General features: G+C 40.9%; 1 protein-coding gene across 2 annotated transcripts in view; it reads right to left on the bottom strand.

The window, feature by feature from the left end:
* LOC127655497 (uncharacterized) overlaps positions 1 to 24,774 on the bottom strand; it is a 32,451-nt gene that overhangs the window by 5,784 nt on the left and 1,893 nt on the right. For both annotated transcript variants that reach the window (XM_052143352.1, XM_052143353.1), the window contains exons 2-8: positions 15,528 to 15,580; positions 7,752 to 7,772; positions 7,222 to 7,494; positions 6,185 to 6,463; positions 3,065 to 3,355; positions 2,791 to 2,969; positions 138 to 239 (exon numbers count right to left, since the gene is read on the bottom strand). In XM_052143352.1, the coding sequence (XP_051999312.1) occupies positions 138 to 239; positions 2,791 to 2,969; positions 3,065 to 3,355; positions 6,185 to 6,463; positions 7,222 to 7,494; positions 7,752 to 7,772; positions 15,528 to 15,573 (1,191 nt within the window). In that variant the 5' untranslated portion in view covers positions 15,574 to 15,580. The remainder of the gene's footprint in view (positions 1 to 137; positions 240 to 2,790; positions 2,970 to 3,064; positions 3,356 to 6,184; positions 6,464 to 7,221; positions 7,495 to 7,751; positions 7,773 to 15,527; positions 15,581 to 24,774) is intronic.

Below are 24,774 nucleotides of genomic sequence, written 5' to 3'. Positions count from 1 at the left end.
AAAACCACATCCACAGAATTTTGCGTTCTTAGAGCATTTTTGTGAAAACATAAATCATGATCTGGTATTTAATATTGAGCAAATATTTTATTCATTGAAGTCATAAAATATTTGGTTTTCAGCTTCCTGGATCTTACCTTAATGCTGACCTCTGTGCTCTGTGATTTCTCAGTGAGATCCTCTTTTTGTGACAGGGGTGGAGCTTCATCATTCTGCTGGGCACAGGCCTCTTTCACAACCTGCAGAAATATGGGCAAAGACTTCTAATTGTGCATCCATTATACAAGAGTGGAGAAGCATACACTCTGTCTCCTTTAATTTTTTTAGGAAGAGACAGTATGCGATTCATGAAATAATGTTAGCCTGAGAAATGTGCTTTGTGTGGTGACAATTAAATTAAAGGGATAGTTCACATAAAAAAATGCTATTTATGATGGATATTTCAGCTCTATGGTTCCATGCAATGCAAATGAATGGATGCCAAATTGTTGATGCTCCAATAAGCACATAAAGGCATCGTACAAGTAATCCGTACTCCAGTGTATTAATCCATATCTTCAGAAACAACATGATGGGTGTGGGTGAGAAACAGATTTCTCATTTTCTCATTCATTTTTTTGCTAGAAATTCTTCTCTTTTCCCAGTACGGGGTGATATGCATGAAGATTGTGAATCACCAAAAACACAAGAAGAAAGTGAAAGTTAAAGTGAAGATTGACTGAGCAGGGAGAAGAATTTATAGTTAGAAAGTACTTAAATATGTATCTGTTTTTCACCCACACGTATCATATCATTCAGAAGACATTGATTTCACTACTGAGTCATACTGACTACTTTTATGCTGACTAATGTGAATTATTGGAGCTTCACAATGTTGGCACCCATTCACTTGCATTGTTTGGACCTACAGAGCTGAGAAATTCTTCTAAAAATCATCATTTATGTTCTGCTAAATAAAGAAAGCCAGACACATCTGGATGGATAAGGGTGTGTAAATGATAAGAGAACTTAAATTTTTGGATGAACTATCCCTTTAACTGATTATATTCAATTCAAAAATATTATTTAACATGACGTGAAAATAAATACATTTGAATATATTAGGTTTCACCAACAAAACTCATTTTAAGGTGCGATTAGGTTGAAATAGCTAATTAAGGTAACAGTTTTACAGTATAACAAAGGATTTACTTGTATATTTAATTCATTTTATGAACTGTTTCTTTAATTATCTGCAAATGTCTGTTTTACTTTCAGTTGAGACCACTAGTGAAAATGTATATATCAAGCATTTTTTTACATTACAAATTATAATATCAGCATAACAATTAGAGTGAAAAGTTCAATTAAATTTAATGAATTTCAGAATTTATATGTCCCCTTTTGCTTTAATGCCAGCATGCACTAGAGCTGGCATGGACTCCACAAGTTTGTGCAAAAATCTGATGATCAATGTTATAGATGCACAATCTGAGAATGTTCCAAAAAGCATCTTGTATGGTTCAATGGAAGCTCAATGTACTGGATATTTAATGTTTTCTTAGAATTTGACATTCGTATTACACAATATTATAAGCAAAAAACCTTCCTTTAACCCTCTTGCCTCGCCCCAAAAATTTTCAGTTTTCCAAATAAACTGGAAACATGCCTATACATTGAAATAATTGGATTTCTGCTTCAACAATTAACATTCAAAAATGTGTTATATTAAATATTTTTAAATATATACAGTGACCCCAAAAAGCATTGACACTTTTGGACACTTAAGTCATTCTTAAAAATGTATGAATTTTATTGCAAAATAGATCTATTAAAAAATATATAAAACCAAGTGGCCCCTGCAAAAAAAATATGCTAGACCTTTTCTCAGACCTAACTTTCTTACCTATTTTATCAAACCACAGATGTCGCTCAAAACAGAATCACAGTATACAGTTTTCAGCTTTAAAATAAATGCCACTTTAGATTTTTGTTATATAATGCAAAATTGTACAGTATAAAGGCATACATTATTAAGTGTGGCTTAAGTCTCCAAATACAGTTTGGGGCCACTGTAGACTGAAAACCCTAATTACTAAGTTCCATTGAGTAATGGGGACTCCCAAAACAAGTATTTAACTTCAATCAAGTAGAGTGAACTTAACTATTTAAGTTAACTACATGCAAGTAGACTTAACTCAGATTTGAATTTTAATATTGTTGTTTCTACTGTTGTACATTTGAATTAAATTGATTCAAATTTAGATCAAATAAAAGCACAGCTCAAATAAAGATGATAACTGATTCTAGGTCAGTTATTAAATAATTATTTACAGAAATACACATGCACTTCCAGCTGAATACATGCAATTCCATATGCACAATGAGAGATAGTGTGACCAGGGTCCAACTTGACCAAAGACACACAGATCACCCTGGTGAAATTACACCAAACAACTATTTGCAACAAAGCATAAATAATACAACAAAAGAGAAAACATCTATGAATTCTTAATAACAATTATTTAAATTCCCCAATCTGTTCCCTCTGACCAAGGAAACATAATGAACTTAAATATTTGAGTTATGAGTCCAAAGCTTGACATTTCAAGTAATACTTAATTAAGACAACTTGATTTTTACAATAATGACAACTTTAGGGTTAACAGTGTATATTATAATATAATTACATTTACAATCTAGGATTAAAGTAAACACATCTATATTCTTATTCATCATTACCTTTTAGGTGCATGATATATGTTTGATTGTTGGTATTTTTTGTGAGTTCCTATTATAAGTAATAGGTACCTTTCTGAAAGTATCTCCCTCAGCTTTGCCTGCTTCCTGGGATTTCTCCTCAATGGCTTTGGATTTTGAGGCACGTTTGCGTATCTTCACCAAACATGATACCAGACACACCAACAGCAGCACCACCACTAATGCAACCAGAGCAATGATGGCAATGTACAGTTTAGGAAGCTTGTATTCTGAGTGAGAAAGAGAGATACAGCATTAAGTCAGAAATATTTAAATTAAATTAACTTTTAATTTATTTTTCCCTTATTTTATACAATATCCTCACCTTCCACCTCCAGGTAGACATTAGACACACGGAATCCTTGAAGGTCAGTCACACTGAAAACTCCAGCATCACTGGGCTTCACCCCCATCAGAACACACAAAGAATCCTCCACAGAGAGACGATCATTGAGATTCGGGAGGTTAGGAGGCACATTGAGATATCCTTTCTCCATAACCAAATACTCATGGTTATCAGACTTTGGGGTGTGGAGCAGGCGAGCCAAGGATCTATTCAAGTGCAGATTTATTTTCAGAGTGCCACCATATGAAATGGTAACAAAGATCTGATGTGCTGGAACAAGAAAGAAAGAAAGAAAGAAAGAAAGAAAGAAAGGATATTAGGAAGAAAGGATGGAAGGAAAGAAGAGAAAGAAATAAGAAAAGAAAGAAAGGATATTAGGAAGGAAGGATGGAAGGAAAGAAAAGAAAATAAAGAAATATGAAAAGAAAGAAAGGATATTAGGAAGTATGGAAGGAAAGAAAAGAAAAGAAAGAAATAAGAAAAGAAAGAAAGGATATTAGGAAGGAAGTATGGAAGGAAAGAAAAGAAAATAAAGAAATAAGAAAAGAAAGAAAGGATATTAGGAAGGAAGGATGGAAGGAAAGAAAAGAAAGAAAGAAGGAAAGAAAAGAAAAGAAAAGAAAGAAATAAGAAAAGAAAGAAAGGATATTAGGAAGGAAGTGTGGAAGGAAAGAAAAGAAAAGAAAGAAATAAGAAAAGAAAGAAAGGATATTAGGAAGGAAGGATGGAAGGAAAGAAAAGAAAGAAAGAAGGAAAGAAAAGAAAAGAAGGATGATGAAAGGAAGGAAAGATGGAATGAAATGAAAGGTAGGCAGGATGGAAGGAAAGAAAAGAAAGAAAGGAACAAAGGAAGCAAAAAGACATAGAGAAAGAAAGAAAGAAAGAATATTAGGAAGAAAGGATGGAAGGAAAGAAGAGAAAGAAATAAGAAAAGAAAGAAAGGATATTAGAAAGGAAGGATGGAAGGAAAGAAAAGAAAAGAAAGAAATAAGAAAAGAAAGAAAGGATATTAGGAAGGAAGTATGAAAGGAAAGAATAGAAAAGAAAGAAATAAGAAAAGAAAGAAAGGATATTAGGAAGGAAGGATGGAAGGAAAGAAAAGAAAAAGAAATAAGAAAAGAAAGAAAGGATATTAGGAAGGATGTATGGAAGGAAAGAAAAGAAAAGAAAGAAAGGATATTAGGAAGGAAGGTTGGAAGGAAAGAAAAGAAAGAAAGGATATTAGGAAGGAAGGATGGAAGGAAATAAAAGAAAGAAGGAAAGAAAAGAAAAGAAGGATGGAAGGAAGGAAAAGAAAGAAAGGAACAAAGGAAGCAAAAAGACAGACAGAAAGAAAGAAAGAAAGGATATTAGGAAGGATGGAAGGAAAGAAAAGAAAGAAAGAAAAAAAAGAAATGAAAAAAGGAAGGAAGGAAAAGAAAGAAAGAAAGAAATGAAGGTAGGAAGGAAGGAAAATAAAGAAAGTTTGGAAGAAGGGAAGAAAGCAAGGAAAGAATGAAGGAAAAGAAAGGAAGGAAAGAAAGAAAGAAGGAAAGAATGAATGAAGGAAAAGAAAGGAAGAAAGAATAGAAGGAAGGTAGGTAGGAAGTAATAAAGAAAGAAAGAAAGAAAGAAATGAAAAGAATGTAAAAGAAAGAATGAAATGAAGAAAGGAAGGAAAGAAAGAAATGAAAAGAATGGAAAAGAAAGAATGAAATGAAGAAAGGAAGGAAAGAAAGAAATGAAAAAAATAGAAAAGAAAGAATGAAATGAAGAAAGGAAAGAAAGAAAGGAAGGAATAGAAAGAAAGAAAGATAGAAAGAAAGAAAGAAGGTAAAGAAAGACAGACAGACAAAAAGAAAGAATGAAAGAAACTGTTACTAAACACCAAGATGCCAAAAGAGTTTAAGAACTTTTTTTTCAAGAAGATGTTTGTGGAGGTGAGGGCATGGTCCAGCCTCTTCTGGAAAGAGAATAAGCCGTAAGGGTTATTGAATTGTTGGTAATTGCTTGTTTCTGTGTTCACAGTGAGAGATGGGAAATAAAAGGGCCAGTCCTCAGAGAGTGTGAAAGCCCAGCTGACAAGTGTGTGTGTGTGTGTGTGTGTGTGTGTGTGTGTGTGTGTGATGTGTGAGCGTGTATTTATCACTTTGTGGGGACCAAATGTCCCCATAAGGATAGTAAAACCCGAAATGTTTCACCTTGTGGGGACATTTTGTCGGTCCCCATGAGGAAAACAGCTTATAAATCATCCTAAATTATGTTTTTTGAAAATGTAAAAATGCAGAAAGTTTTCTGTGAGGGTTAGGTTTAGGGGTAGGGTTAGGTTTAGGGGATAGAATATAAAGTTTGTACAGTATAAAAACCATTATGTCTATGGAAAGTCCCCATAAAACATGGAAACACAACGTGTGTGTGTGTGTGTGTGTGTGTGTGTGTGTGTGTGTGTGTGTGTGTGTGTGTGTGTTGGCCAATGCTGTTTTGTGAATTTATGTTTATAAAGCTTTAGCATTGCGCATTGAAGAGAACACAATATTTAGTAAATAAAAGTGACATTCCTGAGTTGGCTGTGTCGTGCTTCCTCGTTCCTTTGAACTTGTTACAATGTCTCAGAGAAAAAAGAAGAAACAGAGTTGGGAGTGAGGAAAAGAATAAAAAAGATTTATAGAATAAATGCTGCAGGCAGAGAATGACAGACTCAATAATCTGAACCATCTTTCCCTCTTTCTACTGTCCCTATTATCCTTACTTTTCTTTGCGTTAGAAAGTACCTGACAGCGTGCGTCCTTGCGTAACTTTATTTACAATAACCTTCAATCTTTTGTTTCACACCTCTGTTTTTTTTCCTATTTGTACACTTCACTTCTTCAAAAGGTATAGGTACTCATCTCACATACTTTTCTTTTTGTAATTTTTTTCACAATCACCCTATCCCTTCTTGTACTAACTTTGGTCAGAATGTTGCTTATGCAGAAAGTCAGTAGTAGGGGCCATTCACACTGAACGTGTTTTTTCGTCTGTCTGTACTGCTTTTTTATTGTTTGAAAATAATGTAGTTTGAACAAAGTTTTAACACTTGGTTAAGTACACCGGTGATGAACTTAAGAAACACACACTCACCTTTCACATTTAGGCAGATCTTCTTTTTGATTTTCCCATTGGAATCGCTGAAGGTGTAACTGCCTTCATCAGCCTCTGTGACAGCTTGGAGAGTGAACTTCTGATCAGTGAAACTGATGCGATCCAGGTAATTCTCTCTGAGTACTTTCACAGCCTGCAGGGACGTCTGATTGGCCTCCACTGTGCTGTTACGAAAGTCTACTTGCACTGGCTGTGAGATATCATTCAGCGACACGTCAAAATCGGAACCATACTTCACGATGACCTCACTAGAGCAATCTGGAAAAGTGAGAGTGAAAAGAGAGAAGGAGAAATATAAACTAGTCTTTCACATTTTATTTAGAAAATGTGAGTTGTGCTTTCCCATGCAAAAATCACCTCCATCGTTGCCAGGGCATTGCTCTGTAGTTGCTAAGGTGATTTTAGTGCTTTTTTAGCCTGTTGCTATGTGATTGCTAGGTTGCTGTGGGCAGTTGCTTACTGGACCAAGTGAAAAGAGCCCTATGACATTCTGGTCCCTACACTGTGTCCCTTGGATTGGATTTATTCGCCCATTTTATTGTGCACCAAACCAAAACCAAGTCTGATTGCCTGGAAAAGTGTTGATACATCTCTCCTCAATAAGTCACATGGTTGAGGTGTTTATTGCACAAATAGTGTGGGAAGCTATTCTCCAAAATGTTGTCTGAAAGAAGAATACATATGAGCAATAACAATAGTGATGCTTGCCTTTGCAAATGGAAGATATTTCGGTAGAGTAGAATGGAAGGCAAGCAGTGTGGCTTGACAGCTACAATTACTGTATTGCGGTGGGTCATTAAGCCTCCCTTATAGTTCACTACATGACTTCCTATAATAATGGAAGTCACTCAGGGCTATTCTTGTGTGTATGTGCTGTACAGATCCAATTTAGTGTACATGCTGCTTGTAGGAAGTATGAGAGCAGATGTCTATAGTAATACAAGATGTAATCCAGGCTTTTTTGTTGTTGTTGTTCTTGTTGTGTGTTGAAAATAATGAACCTTAGTAGACGGTACCTCTAACAATGAGTGTGATGTGTGTAACATCCTCAGGGTTTTGGTTGGATGTGACAGTGTAGACTCCTTCATCGCTCTCTCCAACATTCTCCAAGATCAGGTGGCTCAAAGCAACATTGAGTTTGGCACGAATATCCACCACCTTCCCTGAACTCATCAGCGGCTTCACATGTCCAGGAACAATGGAAGAACTGAACGACACGTCAGCTCCACCTGCAGGGATTTTGATGTGAAAGTCTTCCCCAAAAAATAGAATCTGGGAATCTTCTTGGGCTTAAAGAAAGGCAGAGGGAGATATATTTTGTTTGAATATTCACCCTCACATATTTCCATATGATATGACATCTGTAGAACAAACATTTTTTTCTTCAAACAATGGCAGCGATCACGGCATCATATCATTGAGTCAGACAGAATTTTCATGTTTGGGTGAGCTATTCCTTTAACACATTAAACTAGTTCTGTTTATTAATACATCTTAAAAAAAAAAGAAGAAAAAAAAAAGGTGTGTCATGTGTTATATGGTTTACCTTTCAGAGTTGAGGAGAAAGCTAAAAAGCCAAAAACAGAAGCACCAATGTTTAGATGAACAAACACATTAATTACCAACATAACATAACATCATGCTTCAAACACTCAAACCATACAGAAATTGATAGAAGACTTAAACTTTGTGTAATATTTGGATGTTTATTTAGATTGCATTAACATGTATTCATTTTTTTTTTAAATGTTGGTGTCAAAGTACAGTTCCCCTTCTGTTGCTCTCTCCACGTTGTGTCAGAGAAGCGACACTAGGGGTCTCTCTTGAGTGCCGATATTCACCTCTGGACTATGAAAAAAGGCCAATGAGAGTTGGCAACCAGTATTTGCATGTCCCGCCCCCGGACATACGGGTATTTAAGCGGCGCAAATACGGGAGTTCATTCAGAAAATTTCTTCGGAGCCGATGGTCGTGCATGAACTCTGCTGCGAGTAACACACCAAGTTCCTGGTTAATCCTCTGACGCTCTGCATGCTGTTGGATCTGACGGCGCATAACAGCGGCTTTCTCCTTCGTGCACGGCTGTGCATTCTTGCCCCTGGGCGCTTCGACAGCGCAGACAACACGAAAGAGTTATTCTAAAAGAGTAATTTCGCTCTAAAGAGCAAAACACAGCGTTGAACGTCCTTCTCAGGACGCGTCTTTTTAAAGACAATATTTCCGCCCCTGTGTAGTTTCTGGATGTGGTTGATGTCTCCCCACCTCTGACGGTCATAAAAACTGCCTTGCATTCCTGGGTTGCGATCACACGCAGGCAGCGTTTTTATGAATGTTCTATGTTTTCAGTACGAGAACATAGCCATGACAGCATTGCGGTCGTAGGCTTTCTCTTGTAGTGAGAGAAAGCCGCTTCAGCCGCCCCCCCCCCCCCCGTGCCTCACCTCCTTCCCACGGGATTGAGGCAGGCGCCGCGGGCGATGAAAACGATCTGGGGACAATGACGGGCTCCGTTTCGCCGGGTGAACCCCCTCGAAACCCCCGCCTCCCGGCACGCTTGCTTGTTTCTGTCCGAGCTCGGGATGAGCATTCTCTCCAATGGGTTATGTTTTCAGTGTGAGAACATAGCCGCGGCAGCGTTGCGATCTCTGCTTTCTCTTGTAGTGAGAGAGAGCCATCTCAGCCACCCCCCGCGCCTCGCCTCCTTCCTACGGGATTGAGGCTGGCGCCGCGGGCGATGGAGAACGATCTGGGGAGAATAACGGGACGCTTTCGCTGGGTAAATCCCCCCGAAAACCTCCTGCCTCCCCGGCACGCTTGCCTGCTTCCCTCGAGCTCGGGATTAGTGCGGTCCGCATAACGGCCTACCGTCCGGTCCCTCGAGCTCCCCAGCATTGGATGATGACATCACCGCTGCATCGGAGAGCGTAACAGCGGCGTCGGATGCGGATAACTCGCCTGGGCCGCCACCTTCGGGTCTCCGCCCAGTCTGAGCCTGACGCAAGAAGGTCTGGATTCCTTCCCGGACGCGCATGACGAGCTGAGCAAGCCCAGCTTCCTCGCTCCTCCGCTCTCGCTACCCTCGGTGGTAGAACGGTCCCAGACCGCTCCCCCTGCATGCCATGGCCCCCTCCTGCAAGTCCACCGGGCCAGGGCACTTCAAAATCTGCACTTGGGTAGTCCTGTTCTTGACGTGCTGCAGGAACTGCACACGAACAGGCGATGGCCACTCCGTGGTCCAGAAACGCAACGATGGAGAGGCAGTACGGGAGGCAGACAAATCACGCTTTCTCAAACGCCCCCGTCTCCCAGCTCCGTCCATTCGGTGACACCACTTGACGACTTCGCCCAGCAGTCCTCAGTGGTGAAGAAACAGACGAAGGCTATTTTCAAGCAAAAAAAGCATCCTGCCCTGCCGCAAACCTGCCGCCAGGGGCCATGCCCTGTCTGCTCGCCGAGGGCGTCCTCCTGCGGCTTTCAAGAAAGAAAGAAAGTGGTGCTCCGCCTCAACTAACAAGTGAGTGGGCCCAGCTCTCAGCCCCAGCGTTGAGCCCCCGCAGAAGTTGGATGCCCATCGTCTCACGGACCCCCTTGAGGACCCAGAAGGCTCCCAGGCACTCCTGAGATGACAGACCCAGAGACCGAGACATTAGCTCCGGAGCTGGTAAGACCACTCCGTTCCCGGTGGAGGGCCGGGAGGAGAATTTTTGTTAAATTCGTTACACTCTATAGAGCTATTTCCTTGTTGTCTCTGGGGTCACCTGGCCCGCAAATGCCGTTCTCACCGCACTCTGCTTTCAGGCCTCAACAGTCCCGGCTCCATGGACGCGGTGTCCCCGCCTTCAGCCTCATGACTGTTCCCGGCCGGCCGGTTCAGACGAGTCCAGAGGACGCCAGCATCAGACCTCCTCCTCAGTCACGAACCCGCCCCCTGCCGGGTGCGCGGAGCAAGGTAAGTGCTTTGAGTTTATTCTCAGCACCGGAGCCTCGGGACGCCACGTTGCCTCCCGACGCCGCGTTACCTGTTCCGCATCGCTGCGAAGCCCCGCCGGGTACGTCCAAAAAACTCATCCCCTTGGTGCCCCTAGCACGGAGCTTAGAGGCGTGGCTTTCACTGCCCAACCCGTCACGCTGGCTGCACCGGACCATTCGACTCGGTTACGCAATTCAGTTTGCCAGGCCTCCGCCCCCCTTCGTGGGCGTACATTTTTCCGCAGTACAAGGCCAACATGCCCATTCCCTGCGCGAAGAAATCACCTCCCTTCTATTAAAGGACGCGATAGAGCCTGTCCCTCCAACCGAAACGAAGAAGGGTGTCTTTACTTTGCCCTACAGCCCTTACTTTGTTGTACCCAAGAAAGGCGGCGGCTTACGACCGATCTTGGACCTGCGAGTTTTCAATCGGACATTGTCCAAACTCCCGTTCAAAATGCTCAACCAGAAACAAATTCTATCTGGCATCCGGCATCTAGATTGGTTCGCAGCGGTAGACCTGAAGGACGCGTACTTCCACGTCTCAATTTGCCCTCGACTCATTCTCAATGACAGCACGTCTCTCCAACGAGCGTGCTCAGTCAGTGCTGAAATGCCTCGCTTTCTTCAAGCCAGGCGCCGTGGTCCCGCTAAAACATTTCCTACAGCTCCTGGGGCATATGGTATCCTGCCATATACAACGTAAAAGTTACTTCTGCCTGCCGCTAAACCTTCAAACCCTGGACAGACCTCTGCTTTCTAAGGGCAGGTGTACCCTTGCAGCAGGTGTCCCGACGCATTCTGGTCACAACCGACGCTTCCAAATTGGGTTGGGGCGCCGTGTGCAACGGGCGCGCAGCCGCAGGCCGGTGGAACCGAGGCCCGCTGCACTGGCACATCAACTGCCTAGAGCTGCTGGCTGTTTTTCTGGCCCTGCAGAAGTTTCTCCCGTTAACTCGGAACAAACACGTCCTAGTCAGGACAGACAGCACCACGGTCGTAGCCTACATAAACCGCCAAGGCGGAGTACGCTCCCCCACATGTCACAGCTTGCCCGTCGTCTCCTCCTTTGGAGTCAGCAGTGACTGGAGTCACTGCGCGCCACTCACATCCCCGGCAACCTCAATGTGATAGCGGACGCGCTGTCAAGACAAAGCTTGCCTGGCGGGGAGTGGAGGCTCCACCCCCAGTCGGTCCAGCTGATTTGGGACCGGTTCGGCAAGGCTCAGGTAGACCTGTTTGCCTCCCAAGAAACCTCCCACTGCCCGCTCTGGTATGCCCGGACAGAGGCTCCCCTCGGGGCAGATACGCATTTCCCCCAGTGAGCCTTCTTGCACAGGTGCTATGCAAGGTCAGGGAGGACGAGGAGCAAGTCATTCTGGTAGCCCCCTATTGGCCTACCCGGACTTGGTTTTCGGACCTCACGCTCCTCACGACAGCCCTTCCCTGGCGAATTCCCCTGAGGAAGGACCTTCTTTCTCAGGGACGGGGCACGCTCTAGCACCCGCACCCAGACCTCTGGAACCGCCACGTCTGGCCCCTGGACGGGATGCGGAAGATCTAGCCGGTCTACCATCTACCGTCGTAGATACAATCAGCCAAGCCAGAGCCCCCTCTACCAGGCATCTTTACGCCCTAAAGTGGCGTCTGTTCATGGACTGGTGTTCTTCCCGAGCCGAAGACCCGCAGAAGTGCGCAGTTAGGTCAGTGCTCGTGTTTCTTCAGGAGAGGCTGGAGAGGAGGCTGTCCCCCTCCACCCTCAAGGTGTATGTCACCGCTATCGCGGCCCACCATGACACGGTAGACGGAAAGTCTCTTGGTAAGCACGACTTAATCGTCAGGTTCCTAAAAGGTGCCCGGAGGATAGCTCCCTCCCGGGCTAACCTGTTCCCATCCTGGGATCTCTCGGTCGTCCTTACGGGACTCCAGAGACCCCCCTTCGAGCCGCTTGACTCAGTTGGACTCAGGGCCCTCTCTCTCAAGACCGCCCTGCTGATCGCGCTCGCTTCCATCAAGAGGGTCGGGGACCTGCATGCGTTCTCTGTTAGCGACGCTTGCCTGGAGTTCAGTCCGGCAGACACTTTCGTGGTCCTAAGACCGCGACCGGGCTATGTGCCCAAGGTTCCTACCACACCCTTCAGGGATCAGGTAGTGAACCTGCAAGCGCTGCCCCGGGAGGAGGCAGATCCAGCCCTTTCACTGCTGTGTCCAGTACGTGCTTTACGTATCTACCTGGACCGCACACAGAGCACTAGATGCTCTGAGCAGCTCTTCGTCTGCTTTGGGGGACAGCAGAAAGGGAATGCTGTCTCCAAGAAGAGACTCGCCCACTGGGTTGTCGACGCCATTTCCCTGGCTTATCACACCCAGGCCGTGCCCCCCCCTTTTGCGGGTCTGAGCCCACTCCACCAGGAGTGTTGCGTCCTCATGGGCACTGGCTAGGGGCACTGCTCTAGCACACATTTGTAGAGCAGCGGGCTGGGCAACACCTAACACTTTCGCGAGATTCTACAATCTCCGAGTTGGGTCAGTATCGTCCCGTGTTCTCTCAGGTACCGAGCCCGTAGAACTCGGTGGCACGCTCACGATCTGACCGGGTGAATCGCTTGCACCTAGCGCCCTTCCCCCTATCCAGGGGAAACAGTGTGCCTTCATTCCTAGGAGCACTGGTTGATTCCTCCCTAGCCCTAGTGGGTCGCAGTTCAGCAGAGGAACTCGCTGACCCAAGCCACTGCGGGTACCGCAAGCTACCCTGCACTGGTGTAGGTGCTCCACAGGTAAGGCCTCCTTCGGACTCCCCTTGTGTGTAACGCCACGGTTCTGTCCCCTCTGGCGAGCGGACTCCCGTGCTTCCCTTAGGCAGTCACGGCTGCCTCGGTTGCCGTGCTGTATGTTCCCCCCTCTATAGGCTGGATCCACCACCGCACCGACTTTTCCACATAGGCCCTAAGTCAGGCCTCTGATGGTTTTGCCACTTAAACTTGCCTCCCCTCTCGGGTAGGCGTGGCCTCCGCAGGGTCTTCTCCGCCCTGAATAAGGGCTAAGACCCCCTTCCCTCAATGCGTGTAAGGGCCCCGGCCTAAGTTGCTCTATGCGAGAAACATAGAGAGAAAAGAGGCCTGGCCAGGCTTGGCCCATTCCCAGGTTGGCAGCCAGCACCTTGTTCCCCCTTCCGGGGTAACAATAAGGAATCCTGATGGCTTAAATGGGGCATTGGGGAAGGGTACGTGCAGCCTGATACAGTTGGTCGTCCTGCACGTAAGAATACCTGCTCGCTCCTGTATCAGCAGTTCACGTACACGGCTCAGCGCGTGGTGCTTTTATAAGTGGACCCCTAGTGTCGCTTCTCTGACACAATGTGGAGAGAGTGACGTTGTGTCTCCCCTGCCACGTCGCTGAGCCGAGCCACTGTTGTGGCCGGACCATTTCCGGCTCCTCAGAAAAATCCTGAATGAACTCCCGTATTTGCGCCGCTTAAATAGCCGTATGTCCGGGGGCGGGACATGCAAATACTGGTTGCCAACTCTCATTGGCCTTTTTTCATAGTCCAGAGGTGAATATCGGCGCTCAAGAGAGACCCCTAGTGTCGCTTCTCTGACACAACGTCTCGTTCCCTCCATCGGGGAACGGAGGTTACATACGTAACCTAGACGTTTTCAGTTCATCCAAATGCAACCATGTTTCTATTAAGGTGCAGACGATGCTCTACTTCATTGTATTTCTAACCACATGAAACAATTTCCTTGGTATTTAGTTTTCTCAAACATAACCCTGTTTTTTTAAATCTGTGCCTGTATTATGGAGTGTAATGAATGATGTGTATATTAATTAAGTCACCATGTTCTGTACTTTGTACATGTTAATTTGTATGACTGCATCAAGCTTTGTTATAAAAATCTAGATAACGCTAACAGACTATGTGACATATTACTCCCTGGTTCAAGTAATTATGTTTTGCCAATTACAGATGGCACATTTAAAACTGACTGTTAACCTGTCACAACTCTGTGAGGACATATTCATAATACATCTAAAAGCTATATACAGGCGCATCTCAAAACATTTTAATATTGTGGAACAGTTTTCCATATTTTGTTTCAAAAAGTATAACTTTCATATATTCATTCATATATAGATTCATTACACATAAAGTGAAACATTTCAAGCCTTTTTTTTGTTGTAATCTTGATGATTATAGCTTACAGCTCATGGAAATCCAAAAATCCAGCATCTCAAAATATTCAAATAAAGAATTTATAAAACAGAAATGTCGACCTTCTGAAAAGTATGTTAATTTATGCACTCGATACTTGGTCGGGGCTCCTTTTGCACGAATTACTGCATCAATGCGGAGTGGCATGGAGGCAATCAGCCTGTAGCACCGCTGAGGTGTTATGGAAGCCCAGGTTGCTTTGATAGCGGCTTTCAGCTCGTCTGTATTGCTGGGTCTGGTGTCTCTCATTTTCCTCTTGACAATACCCCATTGATTCTCTATGGGGTTCAGGTCAGGCGAGTTGGCTGGCCAATCAAGCAAAGTAATACCATGGTCAGCAAACCAGTTACTAGTAGTTTTGGCACTGTGGGCAGTCCTGCTGGAAAAGGAAATCAGCATCTCCATAAAGCTTGTCAGTAGATGGAAGCATGAAATGTTCTAAAATCTCCTGGTAGACGGCTGCATTGACTCTCGACTTGAGAAAACACAGTGGACCAACACCAGCAGATAATTTGGCACCCCAAATCATCACTGATTGTGGAAACGTCACACTTGACTTCAAGCAACTTAGATTCTGTGCCTCTCCACTCTTCCTCCAGACTCTGGGACCTTGATTTCCAAATGAAATGAAAATTTACTTTCATCTGAAAAGAGGACTTTGGACCACTGAGCAATAAATATTTGCAGTAATTTGTGCAAAAGGAGCCCCGAGCAATTATCGAGTGCATAAATTAACATACTTTTCAGAAGGTCAACATTTCTGTATTATAAATTCCTTATTCTAATATTTTGAGGTTCTGTATTTTTTATTTCCATGAGCTGTAAGCTGTAATCATCAAGATTGCAACAAAAAATGAAATATTTCACTTTATGTGTAATGAATCTAGAATATATGAAAGTTCAACTTTTCCACAATATGTCAATTTTTTGAGATGCACCTCTATGTACAGTATATGGTCACTGGAAGCACAGATCTAAAACTCCCCTGTTTCGAAAAGATGCATTGTACATCTGAGCTGTATTTAAAGAACTACATCAGCTATTAGCATGTCAGAGCCACTGTCCTTAACAAAGAAACAACACTTCTGTAGTGGTAATAATGACAGACAGATAAACCTTTAAAAGGAATCATTCTCTTACCTGAGCACAACAGCATGCTTAAGATGAGCGGTCTTAGGTTCTGCATATTGGCTCTGAAAATATTCAAACACACGTTAGTCTCACTACACACATGGGGAGACACAGTGACGTGCACAGGTCTTAGCAGGGACAGGGGTGAAGGATTAAAAAGGGCAGTGATTTTTTTTTTTTTTTAAATGAGTAGTAATTATAAATACTTAACTATTTTATTTGCTTTTTGAGTCCTTAACAATTTTCTTGTATATACACTATATACAGTAATATAATTTTTTTTAAATGTTCATTTATCACAAATAATAGCCTATTCTGTTATATTTCTCCCAAAAAGCACCACGATAATACACTTGTTTATTTATTTATTTTCAGACATGGTCTGTGATAACCCCATGTTTAAGACGTGTCATGGTAAAACAATGTTATTTTTTAGAGTACCATGACAGTATCATGAAATATGAAGATGATCATTCATTCAGTACCATGGCATTACCTTGGTAACGTGGTGCACGGTGCAAAGGTGCAATGTGAAAGTTCAAGAGCAAGGTGATCGACTGTATTCCACGAATGTTACAGGGTCCTTGAATAACGTATAATATGCGAATAAGGGCAGCAGGTGGAGTTTCTGGAGCACCCCTAGGGTATGATGGTACCCCCCTAGGGAGTTGGTGCCCTACGCAGACTGTGTAATATATGTATAGGGAGCTGCGGCTTTGTGGTAGCCTAATGGTATTTTTCTGAATGCAATTAGTCTAATGGCTTATTAGTTTCAACAAAACCATAGTGGTTTGGCTGGACCTAACAGCTCCTTCAGTTTAAGCCAATATTCTTTAAAAGACTAATTTAATGTATATCAATGAAAGCAACGCGACTGCTCCCATTATAATTAATAAATCTGTCTACACTAGTGGAGCTGCGATGTTGGAAATGCGGTAGCAATAGAGTATTATTCTTTTTATGAACTTAGAGCACAATACATGGAGTGGATTTTTTATCTGACCTGTTACTTGTCTGAAGTAACGTTCAAAACAAAAGTGAGAAAATTTATGTTTTCTCGGAGGGCCCTTCCACAAGACTGTTGGTGAAGGGTACATTCATACAGTAATGCCATGTTTCCTTCAGAGCACCCACTTCAAGGGCGCTGCGGTTCAGAATGAGTATAGAGTATAGGGAGGATCACTTGCGATTGGAATCCGCACCCGATTTGATGTAGCATGTGCTCTTAAAGGCTCCTCCACTTAATTTTCTTTAATATGCCCACGATTTACAAAGAAATATCATAAGAACACATTATTACTGTTATTGTGAGATTGTGCGGAGATTTAAATTTTGTTTTATTTAACTATTTTAATTAAATATTTCAATTTCCCCCCTTTTTCTGGATGACCAAAAGGGCACCTTTAGATATGTGAATGAAAAGCACCCCTGCTGCTGCCCCCATTCTGTGCACTTCAGTGGGGAGACATAATCCTCATTGCCCTTTTACAAACCAACCTTAAAAACCTCAATCATACTGGTTTGGAACAACATGAGGCCAGTGATATAATTTTGACTAAATTAAATTATTGGATGAACTATTCAGTTAAAACTAATTTATGTCATCTACATTCAGTGGCTGTGAGGATTTAAATTCATACTGACATTGTAGTCACATAAGTATGGTACATCATTGAATTGCTCTCACATTCTAGCTGGAGAACAAGACATCAATGATCAAATTTACACTGTTATTGACAAATAGACACAAATCGATTCAGTGCTTGGATGTTAAGCTGCAAATAGGGTGTGACTGTAAAACAATTACTAGAAGTGTATGACTCTTCAGCTGTTAGTCAGCTTTGATGGGAAATGTGCCAGCTGACACAGTGAGCAATGATTTAGATCAACAGGCCATGGACCTAAAAGACAAATTAGCCTCTTTAAAGAGCTATTTGGATGTGTAAGTACATGTAATTGTGGTCTTGTTGGCTTGACTTGTGTTTTGCTTTTCTGAGACCGACATTGATCTGGTGTCTCAGAGGGACTTTATAATGAATAATAACAAATGATGTAATTTCTGTCAATCTGAATCTCAGCAATAAATTGCATTGCATTGTTTTCAATATATTTAATGAAAACTGAGCTGCGGTTTTTGATACAGCGATGTCTGTGAATTTGTGTTTGTATAAATGCACATGGAATGAGAAGCATATGACATCTGGGTGGATCCTAATCTGCATGATTAACAAAATATCTATAAGGAAAGATATTTAATGACTGAAGACATAAAAAATGTGTCAGTAGAACAAACCAAGCTGATAAAATCTGTTTTCTACAAAAAGTCTCTCTGTAAGTGCAGGAAAGTTTGAATTTGTTTTTTATATTTACATGTTTCCTAGTGTCTGAAGAGGTGGGCATACTGTAAATTTATGGAGATCCACCCCCACCCCCATTTGTTTTTTTTTTGCCAAACTCGTAAAATTGCACCTGTGTCACTTCCTGCAACTCTTGTCATGTGGAGGGCAATGCGGCGCTTGCCGCTGGCATTGAACGGAGCGTGATGCCTCAACTCAACTCATGTGAAATGTGCTTTACAATGACGAACGAACATTATTGAAACACAAAATTATTATTATTTGTCAATTATTGTGGTCTTTTCAGATAGTAGTCATGCTCAGCAGTTTAAATAGGCTACTTTAGGAAAATTATACTGTAGATCTGCTTGTGTTTATAATTCTTATACTGAAGTCAATAGATTTGTAGCCATACAAGTTTTAATAAAGGCGAAGGTAAGGACGTAATTGAAACTCACTATTATTAGACTATTATTGTTGTCTTTTGGGATGAAAAATAATGATCAGACTGAAGGAAGACTATAGATCTGCTTTGTTCTTTTAATGCTTTAACACTATCAAGTCTCTTGGTAGATTTCAGTCATGAATGTCTCAAAATGATTCACTGACTCACTCATAGCACATAAGATGCTCATATATCGCCATTTCCGGAAGGGGTCACTGAATTAATCAGTTAATACAATTTAACAAATTTGTGAAACAGAAGCAAGCCTCACCAAAATACTCTTTATTTTGCAGATAATTCTGTACAATTGTATACATGAATAAACTGGAATCACTAAAATAGCTGGAATTGGTGCTTTTCGCTTATTCTTTAAAAAGAATATCCCCAGAAAAAATGTTCGTGGACCAGTGATTGTCTTAACTGTTTCGCCCTCATGCATCCCTGTAATTTGTTGTGGCATTGCAAGAACAAATCTACAAATTAGAAAATAAGCAAATTTGTTGTTTTTTTAAGTACTCATTTAGCACTCTTGCCACCTGTGACCTCACAGCGTAGCCTAAATATGTGACTTGTTTTTTTGTTTTTTTGCATTGCCGAATTTCAAACATTACAAATAAACACGCTAACATGGACAGAAAACATGAACAAGTTCTTGAAAGGAAAAATATTGATGATGGTTAGCCTATGTGGGATAGTGGTGTGCCGTAAACATTTTTAGTCGTAAAAAGTGTGCCATGATAGAAAAAAGGTTGTGAAACACTGGTGTACAGAACAACTAAGAACCATGGTATGGTAACTTGATGTTAAACATGTACTTACATTTATAGGTCTTATTAATGTTCTTTTCATTAGGCTACTTTGAAAATTACTGTAATGAATAAACTAATACATACATAATATGCAACAAACTGTAAAGCATTGTATAGCTACTATGAGTCTAGTAATGTTCAAGTTAACACGTTATCTTGTATTGGGGTACTCAATAGGCCGACTCCGGTCCGGGTCCGGACCGAAGGACAATTAAATCCGGACCGAGATATGAAGCTTTGTGCTAGCTATATGACACCTGGCTATGTGATTATGTAACATACATGTATTCGGCCGCGGATCAGAAATAAATAGTGTTCAGCGCTAGCGAGAAATATTTCACTCTAGAGCGGCAATAAAGCACGTTCAGCGCTATTCACTTTGAGCTGCGTTCGCACTGCCAGCTACTTTGTTGCTGCATGTCGCCAGTGGGTGGCAGTTAGGTTGCTAGTGGTGTGTATGGAGAGTCTAAACAGCACTGTTTCTTTACAATTAATATTATTATTAAAATATTAGGATCATGTGAGCTCTACCATATTCTCTCGTTTTGGCTGTCGCTCCCGAAAGTCGCTCTTCTAAACATTTCTCAACTTTGTTGCTCCACTGGACACGCCCAGATCCAGTCGCCAACGGTCGCTGTCGCTCGTGTTGCCAGATGTTGCCAGACGTTGCCAGCTCTCATTGAAAATGAATGAGATGAGGTTGCTTTGTCACTGCATGTTGCTGGCAGTGTGAACGCAGCTTTATTCCTGCTCCGGGCATGTTGCGTCTCTCCCCGCTATAGACATGAGGCGCCATATAAAGCCTAATTTACTGTACGTACGAGTTGCAGGTGCGGTTATTTTAACAACAGTAGTGGAGACACCGCTACAGATAATGGCATCTTTCACTTAAACACACTGCAGAAAACAAAAATTAAGTGAAACTTTCTTCATCTGTCTACAATTCAGCCGGTTCAGTTAAGCCAGGTGTTTGTCAGGACACGTGCCGCCTTAAGACTATAAAGTTTTTTTCCATATAAATTTAGCTTCATTAATCGGCATGTTATGTGCCTTTCATAATAAATATATTTTTGTTCTAATTTTGTGAAAATTAAGCAGAGATGTCATCATGGCATGGAAAGCCTATTTATCCTTAAATTAATCAAACATATATTTAATGCTTCACTGTTATGTCAATTGTTTGTTTGTTGTTAGTAGATTCTCACTTTAAGGAAAATGTAAATATGGTCCATTCAGGCTTTTAAATTTTTATAAATTTTCACTCAGGGGACACCCATGAACCCAGAGTATTTTATCTGTCAAAAGGCCTCCTATGTACAATACATAGGTATATATATATATATATATATATATACCTGTGTTGTGGGTTGTTTTCTTCACTGTATAAACTGTGTGTTGCTCATACAGCTGAAATTCACTTACTGCCCTCTGGAGTAAACAGGTGGTATTACAAGCTTGCATTTCTCAGGAATCTTCCTTATTATGGTGCGATTAATTGTGTAAATATTTTTAACGTGTTGTTTTTTGTCAGATTAATGCACTGAATTAACGCGTTCAATATTTGTAAAATTATTTAAACAAAATTGGACCGCTGTCATTCAACTTCAAAACAAACTGTTGACCTTATCTTTTAATATTCACATCCAAGTGCCTTCAACGGATGAAGTCTTGATGAAATATTTTAATCTTTTGGTAGAAAAGACCTCTGGAACCCCATTGTCTCTGGAAGCTGTCTCTGAAGCCCTATTGTCCTCATCAGGATTTTTCTTTTCCTTTTTTATACAGTACTATTGCTGTCAACATGGCAAGTTATAAAAACTATTTAAAAAAGATACATAATTTCCTAGCCATATAGCTACTGACATCATGTAAGCTACATACAACCTGGACCTTTGCTGGGAAGCAAATGTAGAGACCAGACCTCTTGGAATTGTATTTGTGTACCCCTGATATATACGTATACAGTATCTGTTGTCCAATGTCTGTGTTTCTTTGCCCACTCTAACCTTTTCTTTTTGTTTTTCTGTTTCAAAAGTGGCTTATTCTTTGCAATTCTTCCCATAAGTCCTGCACCCCTGAGTCTCCTCTTTACTGTTGTACATGAAACTGGTGTTGAGTGTGTAGAATTCAATGAAGCTGTCAGCTGAGGACATGTGAGGTGTTTATTTCTCAAACTAGAGACTCTGATGTACTTGTCCTCTTGTTTAGTTGTACATCTGGGCTGTCCACATCTCTTTCTGTCCTTGTTAGAACCTAGTCCATTGTCTTTGAAGACTTTAGTGTACAGCTTTGTATGAAATCTTCAGTTTTTTGGCAGTTTTTTTTTTTACATTTTTGACCTAATATTGACCTTAAGACATGCCAGTCTATTGCATACTGTGGCAACTCAAAAACAAACACTAAGAAAATGTTAAGCTTCATTTAATTAAATTTTTTGATTTTCTAGTACCCGCGACCCTGTACACAGGATAAGCGGTTGACGATGGATCGATGGATGGATGGATGGATGGATGGATGGATGGATGGATGGATTTTCTAGTATCAAATTAGCAATTTAGCATGATTACTCAAGGAGAAGGTGTTGGAGTGATGGCTGCTGAAAATCGGCCAGTCTATTTATCAAAAATGACTTTTTTCAAATAGTGATGATGCTGTTTTTTGTGATCAGTTGAAGGCCACTTATTAAAGTACCAATTTCCTTCTGAAACCGCAAAATCTGTACATTATTCCAACTGATGGCCCCCAGTGTGTATATTTACGTTTAGCAGGGAAATACATTTACAGCACAAATTATGGTTACTTAACCAGGGTTGCTTGTGCATCAGCATTAGATGCTGGAAATGTCCCGTCCCTTACTGAAATGGAAAATATGATTGGTTAGCAAATACGTCATGTCTGAAATGAGCGTTCTGATTGGTGGATGTCTTGCCAGTGCCATCAGTTGTGCTCCTGCCTCCCGCTGCTCCATCCCTGGTGGGCCAGCCAAGAAACTGGGCCGAACAGGTGGCGATAAGCTGAAACGTGCCACCGTGTTATGCCAAACGGGTCGCAAAACTGCGCCGATATACAGAAAAGGACGGGGATCACTAAAATGAACAAAAACATATTTTTCACATTCCAAAGGTTGTAGTAAGTTCCCAGTTTTTACAGTATGTCCAATAATATGAGTAGCATTAGATTATTTTAAAAATGAATTAACTAAAATTCTCCAAAATTTTATTTTCACATTCCAAAGGTTGTAGTACGTTCCCAGTAGTTAGACTGTCTTAATAAAGATGAGAGTTTTACAGTTAGTCCGTCTATCTACTGGGAATTTACTGCAAACTTTGGAATGTGAAATAACATTTTGGAGAATTTGAGATTTTTTTATCTAAAAAATTATCTAATACTGTACTCATTATTGGACTAACTGTAAACATCTCATCTGTAGTATGTCAGTCTATCCACTGGGAACTTTATACAACCTTTGGAATGTGAAAGTATACTTGTCATGTTTTATGTTTAACTTACATGTCAACATGAGTGATTGGACACCACCTGTGTTTAATAGTGAGTGGAATTTTCAGCTGGTGCCTTAAGTACTCTCAGTAATGAAAGTGCAATTTTAGTCATAATTCTGCAGCCACACCAACTGACAGTTCTGAGTGTAGTGTTTTATGTCTGTATATTATAGTTATATACCATTTATATACCATAACATAAAGCCAAGTGGGCAAAATTGCCGCTGGCAGAAAGCGCGGACATGAGAAACTGAATATCCAAAAAATATTGAACCTAAAACTAACTTTACACTGCTCTGGGAGCTTAGGTGTGAGTGACTTGCTCATCATGGAAATTATGCTAAAGGAGGTTCATAAAAACACATCTCTCAGAAGCTCGACCAGTGAATTTAAAATCAGCATTTACACATAGCCTTCACATTTGTCTGATAATAAAAGAACGCAAAACTTCTGCGTATACGACCCAGTAGGTAAAGGCCATCCATATTCCCATTCATAAACATGGATGTCAGAATGATCTGAGCTTGAAATTAGTTCTCTTCACTGCCATGTAAATACTTATTGTCTTATATTAAATATTAAATGTAATAATATCTTCCTATTTATTTGTTATTATTATTTATCATTTGTTATTTACTGTTTTAGCTGTTATAATTCACTGGCATGAATGCTCATCTGTCTTGGATGCACCCACATTAAGTCTGTATATTCCCTGAACAGCATCTTGCTTTGTTTATTGCACTTCAATATCTAAAAATTTTAATTAACAGAATCTTTCAAAACTCTTTAATGATTTCTCATTTAAAAAATGCACAAAACACTGATTTTTTTCTCTTTTTTAAATCTTTAACATTTTTCACTCTGTCTAACTACGAAATATGTTTAGTAAATATTTGAGTGTTCTCAGAAGAAAGGGTGAGGGTTGTCAAATTGCACACAGATCTGATACTTGTCATTAGCAAGGTGAAGATGGAGCGGTCTAAATCAGCGTTTGACCGGATGTACAGATAATTAAATTTTATGGCAACACGGGGAAAAACATCGCTGTGCAATGTAAACTCTGCCTTCTGGTTAATATCATTTCAACCGCAAGGGATTCAACGTCAAATTTGAAGAAGCATTTCTTTGCATGTTTATGCAATATGTTTGGATGTTTTCTTAACTCCTGACAAACACATTTGAATAATTATTTGAATTAACACTCTCTGTGTAATATACCCATGCGTCTTTGTGTTTGGAAGGGTTTTTTCTATCAAATGCATAAAAATCACACATCAGTTCATATTCACAATTTAATCCAATTGCATTAGTGGCATAAAAATAGTTTTAGTTTCGTGAATTGCTTTTGTGCATGGCTTCAAAATGCACTTTTATTTAGCAATAACTTTGAGGCTGTTTTGTGATGTTGATTCCCAAATATAACTGATCTGATCTCTTACCACACAATAATGATGTTTAAGCAAAATAAAAGAGTTAGGTTGAAAGTAATCCAAAAGTAAAAATATTTGATTAAGTTACTGATTGCAATTTTTGTCATGTAATTTGTAATTTGTTCCTGATTACAATGCAGAAGTAATTTGCCCAGCACTGTAAACAAATGTGAAATGATATAGGTATGATTTATAATGATCTGCAGTGAGGCAATATCAGGACAAACACATTCACAACCTAAGAGGCCAAGCCTTCATAATGACATAGAAGTATTCCCAGAAAAAACTGTGAAAACATTTGCCTGGACCAACATTAGGCAGAAAGGCAGGCATCAAGGACAGCAGACATGCATTTGGGCCATTGTCTCTCACAGCATCAGTGAGTTATAACAGGATTATTTCCTGACTCTCAGCAATTTCTTATGAAAATGTTATGGTAAGTTGCAAAGATGGGGAAAAAACACCCCCCCTCATGCACACATTTCACTACCTCTATTTCTTTTTTCTAGTAAGACTTTTGATATTAGGGCAAAAATCATATTCTTGATAATAATTTTTATATTGTTTTCCTGTATAAAATAAAACAAGATCGTTTATCTTGTTTTAGAAACAACACTGCATATGATATTTAGGTTTTGCATAGAATGTATTTTTAACATGTGTATTTTGTCTTTCTGTACTGGCAGTCTCTGAAGTAGTAAAAAAATATTTTTTAGTAGTGAAAAAATCTACCAGT

Source organism: Xyrauchen texanus, chromosome 15 (genome assembly GCF_025860055.1).
Source record: "Xyrauchen texanus isolate HMW12.3.18 chromosome 15, RBS_HiC_50CHRs, whole genome shotgun sequence".
NCBI lineage: Eukaryota > Metazoa > Chordata > Actinopteri > Cypriniformes > Catostomidae > Xyrauchen > Xyrauchen texanus.
The sequence above is the reverse complement of the archived record's forward strand: the minus strand, read 5'-3'. Positions and strand labels throughout refer to the sequence as shown.